The sequence below is a fragment of the Danaus plexippus genome, chromosome 12 (assembly GCF_018135715.1).
Source record: "Danaus plexippus chromosome 12, MEX_DaPlex, whole genome shotgun sequence".
NCBI lineage: Eukaryota > Metazoa > Arthropoda > Insecta > Lepidoptera > Nymphalidae > Danaus > Danaus plexippus.
The window spans coordinates 1,165,526-1,184,577 of NC_083545.1; the positions used below are offsets into that span (position 1 = coordinate 1,165,526).

Sequence of the window (19,052 nt, forward strand, 5' to 3'; positions counted from 1 at the left end):
GAATGTCTAATAAGACCAAAGAATAAATGGAAAATATTAAAAATATTTTCAAGAGCCCTTTAATGTACACAAAAATTTTACATAAATTACAAAACATTAGTATTTTTTTTAGTAAAAATTTTCTTTCTAAAAAGTAGTATCTATGATTTCGATTTCACTTTTGCTTCCATTGACAGTTGAATGAACTTTTCATTTTAGTCTGTGATGTGACAAGGATTGTTGTGAGTCAGTCTGGGCTTTTGCTTTCGGCGTTTTGTATTTTCATCAAAATTCCAACATCTTAATATTTGTACGATTGAGTACAAATAATGAAAAATGGCTATAAACTTAGAAAAACATAAACAAGCACTAGTCGACGCCTGGAAAGATGTTCTAGACGAAAAAACGGATACCAATTGGTAAGGATATTCCGTTCTTACACAACCCATTTGTACAGAAATTAAATAAACATCCCTTAATAAAATCTTATAAAGTATTTGACGTGGCTAATCACTCCTTTAATTTTACCTAGTATTACTGATTTTTTTCTTAATACTAGAGCTGGAGGAGTATTCTCGATACTTCGATTTGTGAAAATAAATTCCGAACCTATCTCAGTTTATGTTTTGTTCGTGATAAAACTTAAATTGTACTCGATTAAATAGAGAAAGTATTCCTAATGATTTTCGTATAAAAAGTAATTACATCACTTATAAATAAATAATTTATTGTTAAAAGTGTTACTCTTATAAATAGTTATCCATTTTTTTAACTCATAGTAATATATTTACATATATAATTTTCACTTATCTAATATTCATTTTTCTTCCCAGTTAATTTCTTGTAAAACTGTATTTGGAATTCTTGTTATCAGCGAGTTCAATGGTGATAAAATGGGAATAAAATAGAAAGTTTTTGATTTGTCGTTAACTGTATTTCTAATTTATTCTTCACAATCACAATGACTCAAACATAAAAAAGGTATTTAATGTGAAAAAATCTTGAATTCTGTATCCCAAAGATATGTTTAAATTTATTGTAGGTATTTATAAACTAAAGATTAAATGTCAAACATTTTAACATGTATATCATAATTGCTTTTTATATCCTTATTTTTGTCACCAGGTCAAATCATAATGTATTTTTATTTATTTTGTTTTCTGTCAATCAATTTAAAATGTCTCCGATAGACATATCTTATGCTTTGCTAGGGAAACATTTTTTGGTAAAATATATATGAAGACACTTTCATCTAACATTCATTTAAAGGTGGAATAAATATAATAATTCTACTTTTTTCCTTTTAAATATCATAATAAAAAGAAACTTTAGCTCTCTGGTAATAAAATTGTTTATTTTAGACCAAGAACTAGTTTATAACCCAGTCAGTATTGTAATTCAACATTATTTTCCTTTTAAAAAGGTTGTGTATAATTTAAGGGCTCTATTTGGATATGACGGTTTAACGAATGACCTCAAGCACATCAGCAGCGGGGACGGAGGACTCACGGAGCTTATAGATGAATTTAACAGCGGCAAAATACAATATGCCTTCCTCAAGGTTGATTTGCCCAATGGCAGCATATCTAAATATGTGCTTATCAACTGGCAGGCGAGTACAGATAATATATTATCTTTCATTGTAATAAATAGTATTACATGTACAACTGAATTACATGTTGTAATTGTATGGATCGTTGAAAATGTTAAATTCTTTTACCTTTTAATGTTATACCTTTGAATTTGATATATCACCTTTGATAAGACCCACTCTCTCGTGATAAGGAGATGAAATGAACACCAGCAGGTTTTCTTTCATTTTAAAGTACGTCTTGGTGGCTAAAAATTATGTGTTCCGAAGGAAAGGCATTAAACCAAAATTCGACTGGATAAAGTGATGTCGTACTTTGGTTTATGTTGTCACTGATATATGTGACTTTAAATGGGAATTTACACATAGATAAATATTTACATAGCAAAACAAATTATACGATGCAAAGTCATACAAATAATATAGTGAATATAATTACAACTATGGCCTACGTTATCTTGTAAATGTGTTATAAATAGTAGTACAGAGTATTGGTTTGAGAGATCTTAAAGACAGTGTCATGTTACATCAATATATTGTGTTTTGTATATATATCGCTGGCAGGTTATTTAAATGATTTCATTAGCATCGCTTATATTGACATGATTCATACGATGAGATCAGATCCAGAATTACTATTTAATTAATCAAATGTACGCTTACATTCGATTTTATTACATTCGTTGTTTGAGGTACTTTTGATATTATACGGTCATATAAAAATAGCCAAGCCAAGCTAAGCCTACCATGTTATGCACCTGGTTTACATGATATGTTGTGTCAAAGGTTATCTATATTATATTTTCATAATGGTCCTCTCATTAGCCTCAGATTGTGTTTCATTTGAAAAAGTTATTTAGGTAATGTTGGAATTAACTATTAATTACAGCTTAGATTTTTTTCAATGTAATTTTAAAGCATTTTTGCCTATTCTATAACTGGTTTTGGTATAAATCTTCTGTCGTCGCGTCATAGCCTCAAAGAGAATCTCTTTGGCTGCTCTAGAACTTTCTTTGCGAACAGGCAGACAGACAAAAATATTAAACAGAGACATCTCTTTGTATAATGTCCTTAACTGAATAGCTTATATTTGAGAAAACATTTTAATTTTGAGGTCAAAAACAGATAATTGTTATGGGTCAGGCTTTATGCAAATATTAAAACATTAAATAATTTGTAGTTTATTCGAAAGATGTGAATACGAATATTTTGATTCAATTAATTAAATGCTAAATTGTAACCAAAACCGATAACCGCGGTCTGAAACGCGGTGCCAGTGTTAAATTATGTTTTAAGAAAATTAATTAAACCTTATTATTACTAAACTTTATGGACCGTAACGTTCTAGAATTTGAATTAAATGTCTTTGAAATTTTTTTTTTTACAGCGACTTTTTTCAATGACTAATAATAATTTTATTTGAAAACTTTTTGTTTAAACACAAACTTCAATTATGATATATATATAATAATAATAATAATAATAAATTAATCGCTTTTTTATATTCTGTATCATTTTTTTATTATAAAGTTGACGAGAACATTTAAATAGAAAAACTTAAAATTATAGACAACAGAGAAATCAATACTTAATCACTGTAGTCTGATTTTGATATTCTTTAAACATCCTGTTTCTATTTTCGCAACGAAATATTGTCTCATTCTTTTCTATCATTTATTTGTTGTTAAATCTTAATAAATTGGGGTAAGAATATATGATGTATCAGGGCGAAGGCGCTCCGACTGTACGAAAGGGAACGTGCGCTAATCATATCAAGCATGTGTCCCAGCTGTTCAACGGTTTCCATGCAACCATGCATGCGAGGACTGAAGACGATCTGGACGAGAAGATCATATTGGATAAACTGGCTAAAGCTGGCTCGGCATTCAACTTCAAGTCTAGGACCGAGGAGTTGCCGCCCAGTGGACCTGTCGGGACCACGTATAAAAAAGTTAATCCTGGTAAGTGGAATTTTATCTCATTTTTGTGTGTTTCTTTGCATGTTTTTGTATTTTTGTCGATTTTTTTGTCATACCAGACGTCAATCATTATGAATGAACATTAATAATTATATGTATTTAACAGTTTGGTTAATTTAATTTTAATAATATCCTGGGTAATCAGAAAAGATATAAACTTAATATCATTTATGACGAAAAATATCAGCATCATCATCAGCTAATAGGAGCCCACTGCTGAGCAAAGGCCTTTTTTGAAAGGAATTTCAATCTTATAATTTGAAATTTTAATACCACTTTTCCTCACGATGTTTTCCTTCACCGTCCGTCAGTGGTGTCTAAATACTTTTAGAAAGTACATATGATTCGGAAAAGATCACATCGGTGCTTGCCACGTTTCGAACCCGCGCCCTCACGTATGAGAGGCGGGCCTTTAACCTCCAGGCCACCACGACGAAAATTATAGCCTAACTTAATCGCTACAGGCTTTAGCGGTAGGAACTGTCTAGGAACGTGCCAAAATGTAGCATTGTTCGCCATAACGGTAAGAATGCAACGATCGCTCGCTAGCATTGTGTGATAATGTCAGTGTATACAGTAGTCAGTAACGACACATTCAGCCAACGTATTCTAGACGTAAAACGTAACAAACATAAGAAATGAACAATGTTTTCACAAACCAGGACGTGTTGCTATCGAGAAAAGCTGGTGATGAGATTAGGACGCGGAAGAAAAGTTTACGGAGAGGTTTTTTTTTTTTTAATTTATATATTGACGTACAATTAAATTATACGGAACCGAATTTATTTGATATTAACACTTGATAAGCATAAATACTTCATAGTATGTGAGTTATTAACTGGACGTTTTATAGTTCAAGAAATCAATTCCAAGGAAAGGGACCAGTTTTGGATGAAAGAGGAATTAGAAGAGAAGAGGAGAGTCGAAGCGGAGAGGAAGCGCAGGGAAGAGGTATTGTTGATGAATGATTTTGTTAAGGTCATTCTTTTTGGGCAATATTTAAACTGATGCTATTTTTCACACGAAACTATGTAGTTGTATTAAAGATTATGGTGTTTGATATAAAACTATTGTTCAGTTGTATTATTTTAAAGTATCGCTGCTGATATTGAGAGTGATGGAGGGTTACTATGAAATTGGTCATTAAATAATTCTGTATATCGATTTCTAGGAAAAGAAGAAAGGCGAGGAAGAATTGAGAAGAAGAGATGAGTTAGAGGCAGCAAAGAGAGCGCAAACAGAACAACAAAAGTGTGTACCGATTCAATATATATATATTTTTACTTACCTTATTATATTTTTTTTGGTCGGTTAACTTTTTAGATTAAAAGTGTAAAATTTTTAATTAATAAATTTAAGTTTAAATAATTTATATATCCCAATACTAATTTAATTATGTTTCTACAAAATTTTACTAAAATCAAATAAATGTTCATTCATAAAAAAAAATAACTTTTAAAAGTTTTTGCGCTGAGACTATTTTATATTTAAAATAAGAGTATTATAATTATCTTTGCTTGTTAGGTACTTATTTGTCTTAAATTAACTTTATTCAGGCCCCCTCAATCGGACGCGGAGGGCCTCCGACGACAAAGGTCTCAAGAAGCTCGGGCCCTTATCGGTGCCTCGACCGCCGCCGCTAGGGCTGTGTTCCAAGAACATTTAGCGCAGGGCCAGCGAGTCACTAAGTGAGGCTTAAAAAATAATTAGACAACCCTATTACTTCATAGATAGAAAACATTAAAATAAATTTGTAGACCGTGTCAAAAGAAATATATTAATCAAAACAAAAATGCAATGGAATATTAAAGTTTCAGTTATCTTTTAAGGTCATAGTTTATTTGTCTAAATTTAGATTAAAAGAATAAAATGTCGCTGTCCGCTCTGTCTTTATGGCTATTTGTTTGTTCTAATAATGTTCCTTTCATCTTCCAGGTCAAACTCCATACCAGAGAAGCCAATCAGAAGTTCAGTGATAGCGCAAAGGATAAACACTTTCTCTCAGAACACGTCACAGACGACCCCGAGACCGAAAACTCCGCCGGCGAAACAAGAGACGGACACTCTCGGCGACGAACATCAGCCACCAGCAAAAACCAGCCCGCTCAAAAACATCGATAAGATAAAAATGTGCCTCGAGAGCCCCTCGCAGATACAGCACGAGCCGATCATAGACCCGACCGACCTCAGCCCGAGCGCGGAGAATCAACCCGGCTCGTTCAGCGCCGTCAGCTACACCGAATACAACAAGCAGAGCGAGCCCATCATTAAGCAGAACATTGTGGACAACGAAATGTTCGACGCTTACTACAGCTCCAACGAAAACGACGACGAGGACAGCGACAACAAGTTCAGCACCATAAAGAGGTCGCCCTACACCAAGAACGGCGACAGGGAGCTGAGCAGGCAGGACACGGTCATAGAGAACGTCCGCTACAAGGAGAACGGCGCCGCGGACGTTGAAGGTGGGTGAGCGGTGCCCGGCACCGGCACGTTGTGGATAAATACAATAACGGCTATAGTGATATCTCTGTAATATAAGCGTTGCCACACCTGGCTACCCTCACATATTCTTATTATATAAATTTTATTACATAGACTATCCTAGAATATTCCAATCAAGTTGAATCCATATTTTAATCATTTCCAATACTTCTGTGTCTATGTTCCAGATGTTTCGCCCGAGGGTATGGAGGAGAGCACCATATATGAAGACCTGGACGATGACCCCGGACTGTCAGCCAGAGCGCTGTATGACTACCAGGCTGGTTTGTATAAATAATATATATGAATATTAAATATATAGAGTTTTCTGAGGCAGAAACTTTTTACTAGGCTTGTCTGAATTTCACAAAAAAATGTCAAAACATTATAAAACAAAGTCCCTCGCCGCGTCTGTCTGTTCGCGATAAACGGAAAAACTACTGCACCAATTATCAAACAGTTATTACCACAAGATAGCGTGATTCTCGAGGAAGGTTATATTATTATATATATATAGTATATAATTTGTTAAGATTTTGTATTTACTTGGGTGTACATTAACGATATTTATTGAAGATGTCGGGAAAACATGAGCCGTCTGAGACATTTTAACGAAAACGCTGCCTAAAGTTTTTGAGATATAACAAAATTATATATGGCGGAATTGTGTATCTTATATAGGCGTACAGAAAAATCCGCGGTGGCACATGTCTATACCTTGAGGATAACATACTATATCCATCTTACAACTTTTAAAAATTGCCATTCCTAAAGCGATTATTGGAAAGATTATTAATACGGTACTAAGTCTAATCAAAATAAATTACTTCGTTTTCAAGCCTACATCAGTATCTGTAACTTACTTTTTAAATTAATATTATATTATTATAATCATAATAATTCTCAAAATTAAATAGGCTATTTTATATTTTTTGTAAAGAGCCCGTGCGAAGCCGGGGCTGGTTCCTAGTATTGTATAAATATCACCCCGCTGTCGTGGGTATACACTTTAATTTATATACAATACTAACTGTAACTCCCATCACTGCTCCGGGCTCGAGCTTGCTGCTAGGGCTGTCCTCATACTTTTTGCTATTCATAATCATTCCAGATACTTTCTTTAACTCGGCTTCCCCGCGCTTTCCCTGTCTACTCTTACTTTTTTTTCCTTCCGGTACATTTCGTCTTTTCTTTCAACATTAAGCAGATTTATGACATTAAATAGTATCTCAAAAAATAGTTTTTATATTAATATTTAATTAATTCAAATATACGCGATTGCAGCTGATGAGTCCGAGATCACATTCGACCCGGGTGATGTGATCACACACATTGAGCAGGTGGATGCCGGCTGGTGGCAGGGACTCGGCCCCCGGGGACATTTTGGCCTCTTCCCCGCTAACTATGTAGAACTACTGCCTCCACCACGCTAGGTAATGTACTTTAGGGTACAAATAGTACATGTATATGCATATATAAGTTGTAGTACACATACAAATAGTACCATAACATAAAATAATTTTTATTAAAAATTTAGTATGAGCAAATTTTTATTTTCCTTCTGTCTTTTTTCCTATTTGACTTGAGTGTATTGTAATTGAACAAATTTAATGAATGAATATAAAATTAATTTTCCAGGTAATTTTACATCGCCACCTACATCTGTATGTCGGCCGCTACTCCGACAAGGATCCTTGCTATCAAAATGTTTACACTAAACCTCGGTTAAGTATTGAGTTAATTCGAGATTTATAACACCAACCAAACTCCTTCGCTATCAGCTACGTACGTTTTATTTGTTTTTTTTTATATAACGACCAAACTACATATATTATTAGAATTAGAAATGTGACGTCAGCAGCAATAAAATATCTTTATTCTCATAATAAGATTAATTTTAAATTAGACGTCCAGGAACTATTGACTTATGATCATAATTGTATTAATTATCATAATTGTATTATTTTTGAACTTTTTGCATTTATTAATTAACTGAATATTTTTTTTTTATATTCTGGACAGTGCTTCCCAAGGTCCAGACGGCGCGGCTAAAGTGGTTTATATTATAGCTTGTTATATTTTAGTCAAAATAAAATTCTTTTCGATCTCTTAATAGAAATTACTTATTAGTTATTGCTACTTAATAATTAATTAGTGCTTGATGAAATTTATTAACAACAAACTTTTTAGATTTAAAAAAATGTACTTGTTATTCGAACTTTTTGAACAGACTGAAAAAAAAGTCAGAACTGTAATTATGAGGTTTTAAACTAAAAAAAAAAAACTTTTAAATCAAAATTGTTCTGTCTACATAAAATTTGAATGTGTTTATTCTTAAATTTCGAGTCATAGGATTTTTTCCTATTAGAATTTCTTACTAATAGCTTTTATTCAAATAGACTAATTATAGGCCTTGTTGAATGGAGGTGTGACTTGATAACCTTAGAAACCAATTATATCCTCGAAATTGTGTCTTAGTAGTGCCAAAAATGATTTATACCCAATTTTGTACGATTTTGTATGTAATATTGCGATTGAAAGCGGGCCTCGTATACAAAATAAAAAAAACACGTGATCAGTGAACAGCCCCCGTTTTAAATGTTCATTAGTATTGTACGCACCGAGTCTACACTAAAGTTTTTTAGACCTTTTAGAATGTTAAGCCCTGAACAGACACAAGCCGCGAGCTTGAATCTGTAAACGATTTATTTAATCACATTATTATAATTTTAATTCCTAAGTCGCAGGTCACAAATAAATGTACTGATATTATAAACTGAAAAAAAATATGTACAGCATTTTAGATTTACACTTAGTGGTAGCTTGTTAAGTTGATATGTTTAGTGCAATTAGAACTGTGTCTATTATGTTTCTCCCTAGGTGGTACTAAATAGCTTACTGGATATAGCTTTAAATTTTTATCGATACTTTACACAATGCTATTATTCGTTTGACATTTATTCTTTTTTAATCGATAATCATGATAGTATTCCGTTACCTATTAACTACAATAAAATATGATTTGTAAAGGACAATATTTTTCCTTAGTATACTCGTTTAAAGCGTTTTTTGCTTATTCCGATGTATTCGATGGGAATGTTAATATTTTGTGATCATTATAGCCGTGTACCCGGCCGTATGGGCTGTATGTATGTTTGTCACACTACATTCCCTGTTGTATGGTGCTCCGTTGTATTGTAACATAACTGTACATTCGTAACCTATTTTCGAATAAACTGAGCTAGACAAGGGGTTATTTTATTTATATCATATATAATGGTTTTTTTCTTCACATAAATGATACGCTGCATTTTTGTGTAGCAAATCTAAAAACTAGATAGTAATAAATCTAGCAAACGGTTCCACGTGAAAGTTATTCCATGTAGATTATCCCGTACCACTTATTGCAAGTATTTTTCCTAACTTAAAAATAATAATTTCAGTAAAACGTAGATGCATACGAACTTTTCATGATTCTATTTTTTTAATTGTTGTATTTTGTTGCTGGTTTATTTAAAAAATTGCTTTGATGGAGTAAAATAAAAACGGGATCGCTTTTAATTGATTCCTGCCGACCAAAAACACGGCAAGGACAGCTACAGGAAACACTAACACAAGAGGTGTTAGCGTTAAATAACGAATGTTTATTATAAAACAATGTAATTCATTCTCAACACTCGCCAGAGAAAACTTTCCCGAAGTTTTACAGACGAGTCTCAGCAGCTTCATCTTAGAATATCCGAAAACACGCCGTGTTTCGGTAAAGGGATCTTGTTGACGACGTCGGGGACCACCTGCAAGTGCAATAAATATAGCAACATTAATCTATAGTAATGTTGTAAGTACAAGTTAAATTTACGGTTCAAATAGTTCCAGTGTATTGTCGTTTTACCCTGTGGAAAAAGTCTTATAAATTCTGATACAAAACAGCTAACTGGGTATCAGAATTTATCAGTTAAAAAAATATTTATAAGACTGAAAAAAATTTCTGATACAGATTTCTATAAGAATATATCAGTTATGAGAATTTATGAAACCGTTTCCACAGAGTAGTTTATATACTTTTAAAATGTACTCGGATAGGTGTTTAAATAGTGCCAGTGATAATTTTTCTACGTTCAAAGTTGTTCTTAAAACGAACAATGAAACCTAGCTCATTAAAAGGTTAAAAATTACAGGTTATCGTTTTATTTAACTGTCTATACGACGAATCGTCAGAGTTATTTCTTTAAACTTTCCTTATTTAATTTTTATAATATCATTTCTGTGACTATTACGTAATTGCGTCAGTTATATAATTTAAACGCAATCGTTGTAATTTTAGGCCCTTATCTACTTTTCTCTTAATGAGATCTAAGACTTTCGCGAGTTTAATTCATTTAAGTGAAACTAACATATTTTCGGATATACTACGCGGATTTTATTATTTTAAAACAACATAATCCCGACGTTTCGGTTACTCGCCTGCTGTGATCACGGTTGCTGAAAAGTATATCCGAAATATATTAGTTTCATTTAAATGCTTTTCTCTTGAAAGTCAAAAATCTATGACTGATCGTTACATTTCCTGGTCACAGGAACGTGCAAGAACATGATACTGACGTATCTTTAGCAGTTCTCATAACAACCACAGTCGAATAAAACCCCTAAATATTTTTTTTTTTATATTAAAAAACTAAAAGCAAATATTATGCCAATGAAAAATAATTATTTAAGGAAAGAAATTTCTGATTTTGATGGTAACTACATTGAACACATACTAGGCTAGTAGAGAAGCTTAAAAATACGGGTAACCTGGATTTTTTTTTCAATAAGGTTCAAGGTAAAACCTTTCTCAGCCATATTCCCTTTGTCGTCTTTTTTTTTTGCAAAGATGATAAGAAAAAAAAGTTATAACAAATTTGGTTTTCAACAACTTTAGTCCTCATGAATTTTCATCGTATAAACAATATTTACTGAAATAACTGGAAATGATTGCAAAATTGAGGTCAATGCATTCGACTGACTGACTGACTACATTGACCTCACTTTAAATTATTTATGACCATAATCATTGGCATAAAAATTCTGACTATGATTATTTCCAGATTATAGTCTAAATGAAACGGGTTATACATACATATATATTACAAATTGATATTAGTACCTTAACCCGTATCTCTCTGGGCAGGAACTGGTGACAGAACTCGTAGAAGTCGAAGTGTGTCTTGACCAGGTCTAGCTTCGCCATTTCGTGTTTGAGTTCGTTGACCCCGTCCACCCGCGGCGTGTCGTGTCTCCTGATTTCTTTGGTCAACGTGTACATACATTCCACTAGCTTCTCTGCTCGAATGCGAGCTTTGTAGTCGTATCTGTGGAGTGGAAGAATAATTTTAATTGCTATCTGAAAAATCTAGACTTAATTTTCACACAGATCTAACAGCCTAAACTTATTTTTTTTCCCAAGTAAAAATGTATGGAATAAAATAATTCTTTTCGATTTTGATTGGTGTTTAAGAAATCACAGCCCTTATTATATTTTGTCTCGGTGGACTGAAGTCGGATTTAAAATCGCTTGTGAAGTTTTGGAATGCACTGGAAAATAATATATACAATAATGTAAAATATTGGTAGAACAGACTATTAGCGAGATGTTATCAGTGTCACGAGTTAGATACAGAACGTTGGGTGAGATTAAAACATAGCAATTAATAATTCCAGGAACTCACTTTGGCTCGAGTTTGGTTTCCAAAAACTTGTACAGCCGTTTAGTGATCCAGGACGCGTTGGCGGGTTGGAACCTCTTCGGCGGCTTATACTGTATGTCCTCTCTAACCTCGGCGGGCAACACGGCGAGTGATTTCATTTGCTTAACTTTCGGTTTTTGTACTTTAACGATTCGTTTGACCGGTTTCTGTGGAACCTTGAAGAGGTCGAAGTTGTCCCTCCTTGGTACTTTAAGGGAATTCCTGATCTCCTCTTCCTGAAAATCAACAACGTGGAATGTTAAATAAGATTATGATGATTGTAGCAGCAATTAACAGAACGTTTACAAACCATTTTCCGTTTCCTCTCAGCGTTGTCTTGTTTTATTTTTTGTAAGTATGTTTCTAGGCTCGTCTGCTTCGTACGTTTCGGTGTCTCGTCATCTGCCCGGTCTTTCGTCACTTCTCTCACGTCTTGAGCTTCAGGATATGAAATATTATTGTCTATCGATTCATTTCTTTGGTCACCTGTTACTTCTTCATATGATTCGTTTTGTTCTTGATTATCAAATTGTTCAACTGATACTTCTTCATCAGACTGGTTAACTGATTCTTCTTCCTCTTGGTCTTTATTCTCCAATTGTTCAGCTGAGGTTTCTTCAAGTGACCGGTCAGCTGTTACTTCTTTATCTTGTTCTTCATCGTCAGACTGTTCATCTGATTCTTCTCCATCAAGTTCTTTATTCTCCAATTGTTCAGCTGATGTTTCTTCATCTGACCGGTCAGCTGTTATTTCCTTATCTTGTTCTTCATGATCAGACTGGTCATCTGATACTTCTATATCTTGTTCCTGATCATCCAAGTGTTCGGCGGACATGTCATTGTTTCGTTGCTCTTCATCCGATCGTCCAGATGGTTCCCCTTCATCTGATTCGTCAGTCGGATCTTCGTCTTGTTCCTCCTCATCCGATTGGTCAGCTGAAGTCTCCTTGTTTTCGTCTCCACCATCCAATTGGTCAGGCGTAATATCTTCATTTTGTTCATCCAAATGTTTTTCTTCACTTTGCACTGATTCAACGCTTTCTTCAACCTGTAACGGCTCTGGTTCCTGGTATGAGTGAAATTCACCCTGAACCTCACCATAGGCGGTCGAGCGAGCCTGAGGGCTTTTCTTTCTCTCACCGACCTCATTGAAATTAGCGGCTTGTAGTTTTGCCGTTTTCTCCATAACAAGAGCTCTTAACGATTTCCTTGGAGTGAAATCTTTGCCGAAAGTTTGTCTTAAAGTTTTCCTAGTAGTTCTGTGGGAGTCCCAGCCGGAACCTTCCGCGCTAGAATCTCTAGTTCCATCAGAAAATCCAATGCTCTCCCTGACCGGGGCTAGACTGTGTGTTATAGATTTATTCTTAAATATTATGCTCTTGGTTTTCCTAGCACTTGTATTCCTACCCTGTACTGTAAACGAATCTATATCGCGAGTCTTATCATGCAAGATGACTTCTGGAGATTTCACTTGTGTTTCTTCCTTCTTCCTGTGTATTCCTGTAGTGTCGTGGCTTACGTTTGGTGAACTTATCCTGCTACTGACGTTTTTGGTACTTTGTTTCCTATTAGATGTTTGCTTCTTTTTACTTTCGTTGATATCTTTAGCATTTTCGTCTTCTTTATGTGCCTGTGACGCGTTATTGTCTTCTATTGGTACATCTGGAATGTTCTGATCGTTGTTTTCCTCAACAAGGGTCGCGTCCGTATCTTTTTCTTTCATATCAGCATTAACTTCAGAGTGTACACCTCCGCTTTCCTCTTCACCGACAGTATTGTTTTCTTTTTCTTGCTTGTTAGTTTCATTAAGCGAAATACTTTTATCTACAGCCATATTGCTTACGCGCTGGGAAGTTTCACTTACAGCTTTATTTCTATTTCTTGATGAGTTATGTATTGATTTATTTCTGTCTCTCTCTTTTTCTTTATCAAGTACAGCACTGCCATTTTTATTTGGTATCAATTCATCTTGTATAAGTGCACTCTTATTTTTTACTACGCTTTTCTCGTGTGTTCCGACGTTAGAGACCTCGCTAATTTCATTAACCATTATATCATTCTGGCTCAGCAATGATTCGTTATTAGATTTTTGCAGTATCCCATGTATTTCTATTGACTTTTTATTCTTCTCACTTACTGCAATATTGTCTACTTCATCAAGTTTAAGTGTGTTAGGATTTTTATTATCTGGACTCTTTTTGCTAATTTCTTCATCATTATCATATTTCAATGTAAAATCTTCATCCATTTCTTCTAAGTTATTTTGTCCTTGTTCACTATCTCTTGTGTTAGCGACTGTTTCAACGGGTTTAGACGTAACACTATTCTTATTGAGTTGCTGTTGTTTGCTTTTATTTATAATGTCGGGGGTTCTGGGGGCGGACACCGAATTTTCTTTTAATGATTGACTTCTCGTAACTCTGCTGTTATTTGAATAACTGTTTTGTGGTTTTATATTAATTTCATTGACTTCATCATCGTCGAAAGAATTGTTTTCAGACACATTCTTGGTTATATTCTGTTTGGGATTCGCTGATGTTTTCGGTGTAATGGTTCTTTTGGGAGTATTGCTATGAATGTTTTCAATTTCCTTGGATTCTGATACATTTAATTTCGCTCTCTTTACTGGAGATTCTTCAAGTATATTTTCAACTAAAGTCGAAGACGGTAGAAGTCTCCAATCGTCTATTTCTAAATCTATACTCGACGTCGGCGAATGACGTGACATTGAGCTTGCCCGTCGTTTTTGTTCGTTTTTCTTTTGAAATCCAAACACTCTTGGTTGTATCTCCGGTATTTCGTCCTCGCTTTCGGACACAATGAAGTCTGCAAACATGTTCCTACGTTTGGCCCCTTGTCTAGCACCGAATAAACTGCGAACCTGTCCTTTTATCTCTGCCGGGGGTAGCTCCTTGGTTTTATTAATAGTTTTATTTGCTGAAACATTAAGTAGGGCAGACGGAAACACTGGTTTCGTCCTCGGTTTAGAGGGTTGATTGAATAGATTTTTAAATCCTTTACTAATTTCATTGTTTTGTTCTACAAGACTTCTATCATGTTTATTTGAAGGAACTCGGCTACTCATAATATTCCCAAATTTCTGTTTAGGCTCGTTATCCACTGGTTTGAATATCTTTCTCTGAGGTATAATTATGCTGTTAATTGATTCGCCATCGCTGCTCTCTGGTAAGTCTAATGAGTAATTCTTCTTTTCTTGGCTGAAACGAGAACAAAATTATATTTTAAGAATTTAAATTCAACTAGGAACTTAAAATTAAATAAACAAAAAAAAAAAATTCAGTACTTGCTAAGATATAATCAATTTTAATTGTTCTTGTTAAGCCGAATAAAGATCAATAAATTTTATTCAGTATGTATTTCGGTTCTTAAAAAAATTTAAAAGTCTTTTTACAAAAACCTTACTAAAATCTAAAAAAATATATACATATAATGGATAGATATTTAAAAACACATATTTTATATGTACTAGTTATATTTCCTCAGTATTATTACATAATAATATCATGTCCAGTATAATGTAGGTAGCTCACTTTTGTATATATAGTTCCGACATTCAGTCTTGCTACTTAGCATAAAACATATATTACAAATTGAATATAGTTTTTTGGTATGTATTGGCAGTATGGATGCCATTAACTACCTTAAAACTTCCACATCAAATTCATCAGCTAGATTATTCACTTCAACCAAGTCTTTGCTCTCTAGCAGTTCTTGAACATCTCTCGAGTTATCGTCTATTTTCTTCCACCAGCTCCTACCTGAAATAATTGTCATACAATCGGTGAGGCCATGCATTATCTGTCATTTTTATAACTTATTCTGACACAATATTTAATTTAATCATTAAGTTTATCTATTTTTTTCCAAACTGTATTAAGCAATAATGGAAGGAATGTAATAATTGATATTGCATTAATTTAAACTTAAGTGTATTTTGTTCTAACAGAATATAATGATTGTATGAGTTTTTGTTATGTATTGATATGAAAGTAAGTTATTATTTTTCTCCATTTTTAGCCGTACTGATATACGGAAAAACCTTATAAAATCCAATCGTTTCTTTTTGATATAACTTTCTTGAGAATAATGTTTTTACATATCTATGATTCTTGATACCCAGGTATTGGGGGATACATGTATAAAATTAGGGCAATTAAGTTTCATATTAATAAGGTTCTAAAAAGCATGTAAATAGTGAAAATTAAATTACATAATAGTTGCGAAAATATACTTACGTCCAGGTATATCAATATCTCTGTCATCATTAAGTACTGATTGCCGACTTGGTAAAGGAGACAATTTGATCGATTCAGATATTATAGACGTGAGGCGTAAGTTCGTTCTTGCAGGAGAATCTACACTTCGAGTACGTCGCAGAGGTCGCCGTGGAGTCGATATTACTCCTTGTGACCGAGCTGGTGATGGTATCCTCGAGCTTGGCATTTTCTCTTCTAAAATAAAGTTATAGAATAAAACCTATTACATAGCTGAAGCTTGACATGAGATCAAAAAGAATGATAAATTAATAAGTTCCTTTAAGATTCATTTTGATACATATCATTTTAATACATAAAAGTTAATTGCCACTGAACAAAATGCTGAATTTAATTACTTTCGAGATATTATTGTAAACAGTAAAAGAAGTTTCTTTATAATTTACAGGCTTTCTTTATAAACACAAAAAGCAAAGCTTTGTAGTGTCAATATGTTATGTAAAAATCATATTAATATAGTAAATTTACCTTTCAATTTGAAATTAAAACTATGTTTTAATAAGTTTTCATATTTATAAGCAGATATTATTTTTTTAAGATTGCATTTAAATGGCACAGTTATAAAGTAAAACAAATTTTAAACATCAACTGAATTGACATTAAGAACCGTTTCGAAAACAAAATTGACACGTTCCAATTTACGTACGTAACTGTTGTAGTTATATGGCTACAGATATAAATTGTTATATAGAGAATTTAAAAAAAAAACGATTCAACATATGTTTTATAATAAATTTACTGAAGATTAAAATGTAATTTGATAAACTAACATCAAAGTTTTTGAGTTTATGACAATAATAACACATAAATGAATAGTATTTTTATTAAGCTCAATATATATTTGATTTGTTTCAACATTATACTAAAAAGTACATAGTTATTTAATATTATAATATTGAGATTACCAAAATATTCGAATATAAATCTGTTTTACATAACTATAAAAACAAACAATTGATATAACCGTGTAAGACAGTAAAAGTAATAAGTAGAATTCGGATAAATTTTGTTTACTTGATCAAAGGGGCGACAATTTTAATATCTCAGGCGCAATATGCCAAATTAAGTTTCTTAAATCCTTCTTTAAATAAATTTTAACACTTGAACTGCTCTAATGTGAAAGCATTCCACACTCGACCGGACTAGGGCTTTGTACAGACAAAAGAATCTATTCCGTCGTGAAATATTATTGTAAATATGTGAATTGTTTTAAAACCATCTAAATGAAAGAACTTATCATATCATAAACTTTATGGCTAATTAATTGATTGAAACACTATAATTACGCATAAATCCTTTTTTTATGGTATGGCTTCATTCGCACACGTATTAAACTTTTTAATGCGATAAGTTGACAAAAGAACATATTGGCCAACAGACGCAAATGTCATGCGTGTTTATCAAATAGGCCGTTATCAAATGACTTTTGCCAGATATGAAAAACATTTGACATAAACGAAATAAGAAAACGTCAACAACTCAAGAAATATAAATATTTTGGACCTTGGTTATGGCCTCCATACGTGCAAAGACGTGCACAGTATATTCTGCCAGTGTCGTGTAGAATGGAAGAGATACGATTTGAGATTAACTTATGAATGAATAAATTGTAACAACTTCGATTGAAGTCACAATTAGGAACTTCTTTAATAAATCTAAATCAACAAAAATTCTATTGTATAAATATCTTGTCTAGAGTAAAATAAATTTAAGTGTAGTAAACGAGTGTCGTACTCGAACATGATTTTAGGACATCTTTATTCTAGAAAGATTAGACTTTAAAGTATAATATTTTTTAATTACGCAAAAAAAGTAAGCTATGGCGATGACAACAAACTTCATCTCATAACAATTAATCACTTGTAAACTTTACCACTCCTTTCAAGTTGAGGTCCCAGTCTAGTGGACTGTTGGCAGATCTTAAACAAGTACTGTTCAAATATAGATAGAGACATTGCACGGAAGATATATACATAGCGCTTTATAATAACTATCACGACTAATTTTGAATAGTAAAAATAAGTTAGATGAGGAACGTTTTTATAGCTTCTGCAAAGTTGTTGTGGCGTTCACATGGATTTTCTTAGATATAGAAAACATTAGTACACTAAATTGTATGTGATTTTTTTATTGTTACAAATTGTACAAAGTGCTTACAATGAGTTGTTGCATTTCGCAAGCTAGGAGAAAAACAATAATGTTGAAAAGTGTGAAAAAATATAATTGTGAAGGGATTGAGAATAGAAGATTGTTTTTTCTTTATTCTGAGAACCAAATCGTATTAAAATTGATTTAATAATAACAAGATATTAACACTTAAAATTCAACCTAAAGTGACCCAAAAAAAGAGCATTTTACATTTTTATTTAAAAGATTGTTATAAATATAGGAGTAACATTATTAAAAAAGCATATTTAATTTTTAAGATCTCCCTATTTGTATAATCCATGTTATTCTAACTCTGGCAAAACCAACACTGTGCTTTTAGATAACTTTGATAAAACATGCTTTGAATTAATTTATGTTACATTATGAAAATACGAAGGGATTTGAGTGTTAGAAAAATATAAAGCGAATTTAATTTTTTATAAGTTTTTAACTGGCAATATTTCTATATATTCAGTTATGTTGACAATATGTTTTAGTCCAGAAAGGATTCAGATGAAAATTTGGTTATTTATTTCTTCTCGAAAGATTGTCCGTCAGACACATGACAGAATAGTATTATAAAGCATTAGGACGTTAGCTACAGTGCGGTGGGGGGGGGGGGGGGTCCGGTTGTAGCCTGTCAAGCACGAAAAAAAAAAAATTCACTCATTTTCTCGCAGTAAAAAATTTGTCAAATTGTACCCAACCCAATATCTCATACAAAAAAGAAACCTGCTGGTTATAACATAGTGTATTGTGAGTCAGCTGTCTCGAACTTTAGCGATTTAATCTGAAATAAAAATTTACCTGATAATAGCTTATATGCAAATGTGGATAAATAAATAAGGCT

General features: G+C 32.9%; 2 protein-coding genes across 2 annotated transcripts; one reads left to right on the forward strand and one right to left on the reverse strand.

Moving 5' to 3' along the window:
* The first annotated feature begins 186 nt into the window (after positions 1-186).
* LOC116772462 (drebrin-like protein) lies at positions 187-9,282 on the forward strand. Its single transcript, XM_032664662.2, has 10 exons — positions 187-398; positions 1,420-1,591; positions 3,297-3,531; positions 4,403-4,500; positions 4,721-4,800; positions 5,106-5,237; positions 5,485-6,014; positions 6,222-6,317; positions 7,318-7,466; positions 7,672-9,282. The coding sequence occupies exons 1-9, from the start codon at positions 316-318 to the stop codon at positions 7,464-7,466; spliced, it is 1,575 nt and encodes a 524-aa protein (XP_032520553.2). The 5' UTR covers positions 187-315; the 3' UTR covers positions 7,672-9,282.
* Positions 9,283-9,647: 365 nt separating this feature from the next.
* Positions 9,648-16,652, reverse strand: LOC116772315 (uncharacterized). The gene is made up of 7 exons (XM_032664454.2): positions 16,523-16,652; positions 16,016-16,231; positions 15,421-15,538; positions 12,070-14,977; positions 11,742-11,995; positions 11,180-11,384; positions 9,648-9,827 (listed from the first exon to the last, which is right to left on the reverse strand). The coding sequence occupies exons 2-7, from the start codon at positions 16,221-16,223 to the stop codon at positions 9,759-9,761; spliced, it is 3,762 nt and encodes a 1,253-aa protein (XP_032520345.2). The 5' UTR covers positions 16,224-16,231; positions 16,523-16,652; the 3' UTR covers positions 9,648-9,758.
* Positions 16,653-19,052: the final 2,400 nt, after the last annotated feature.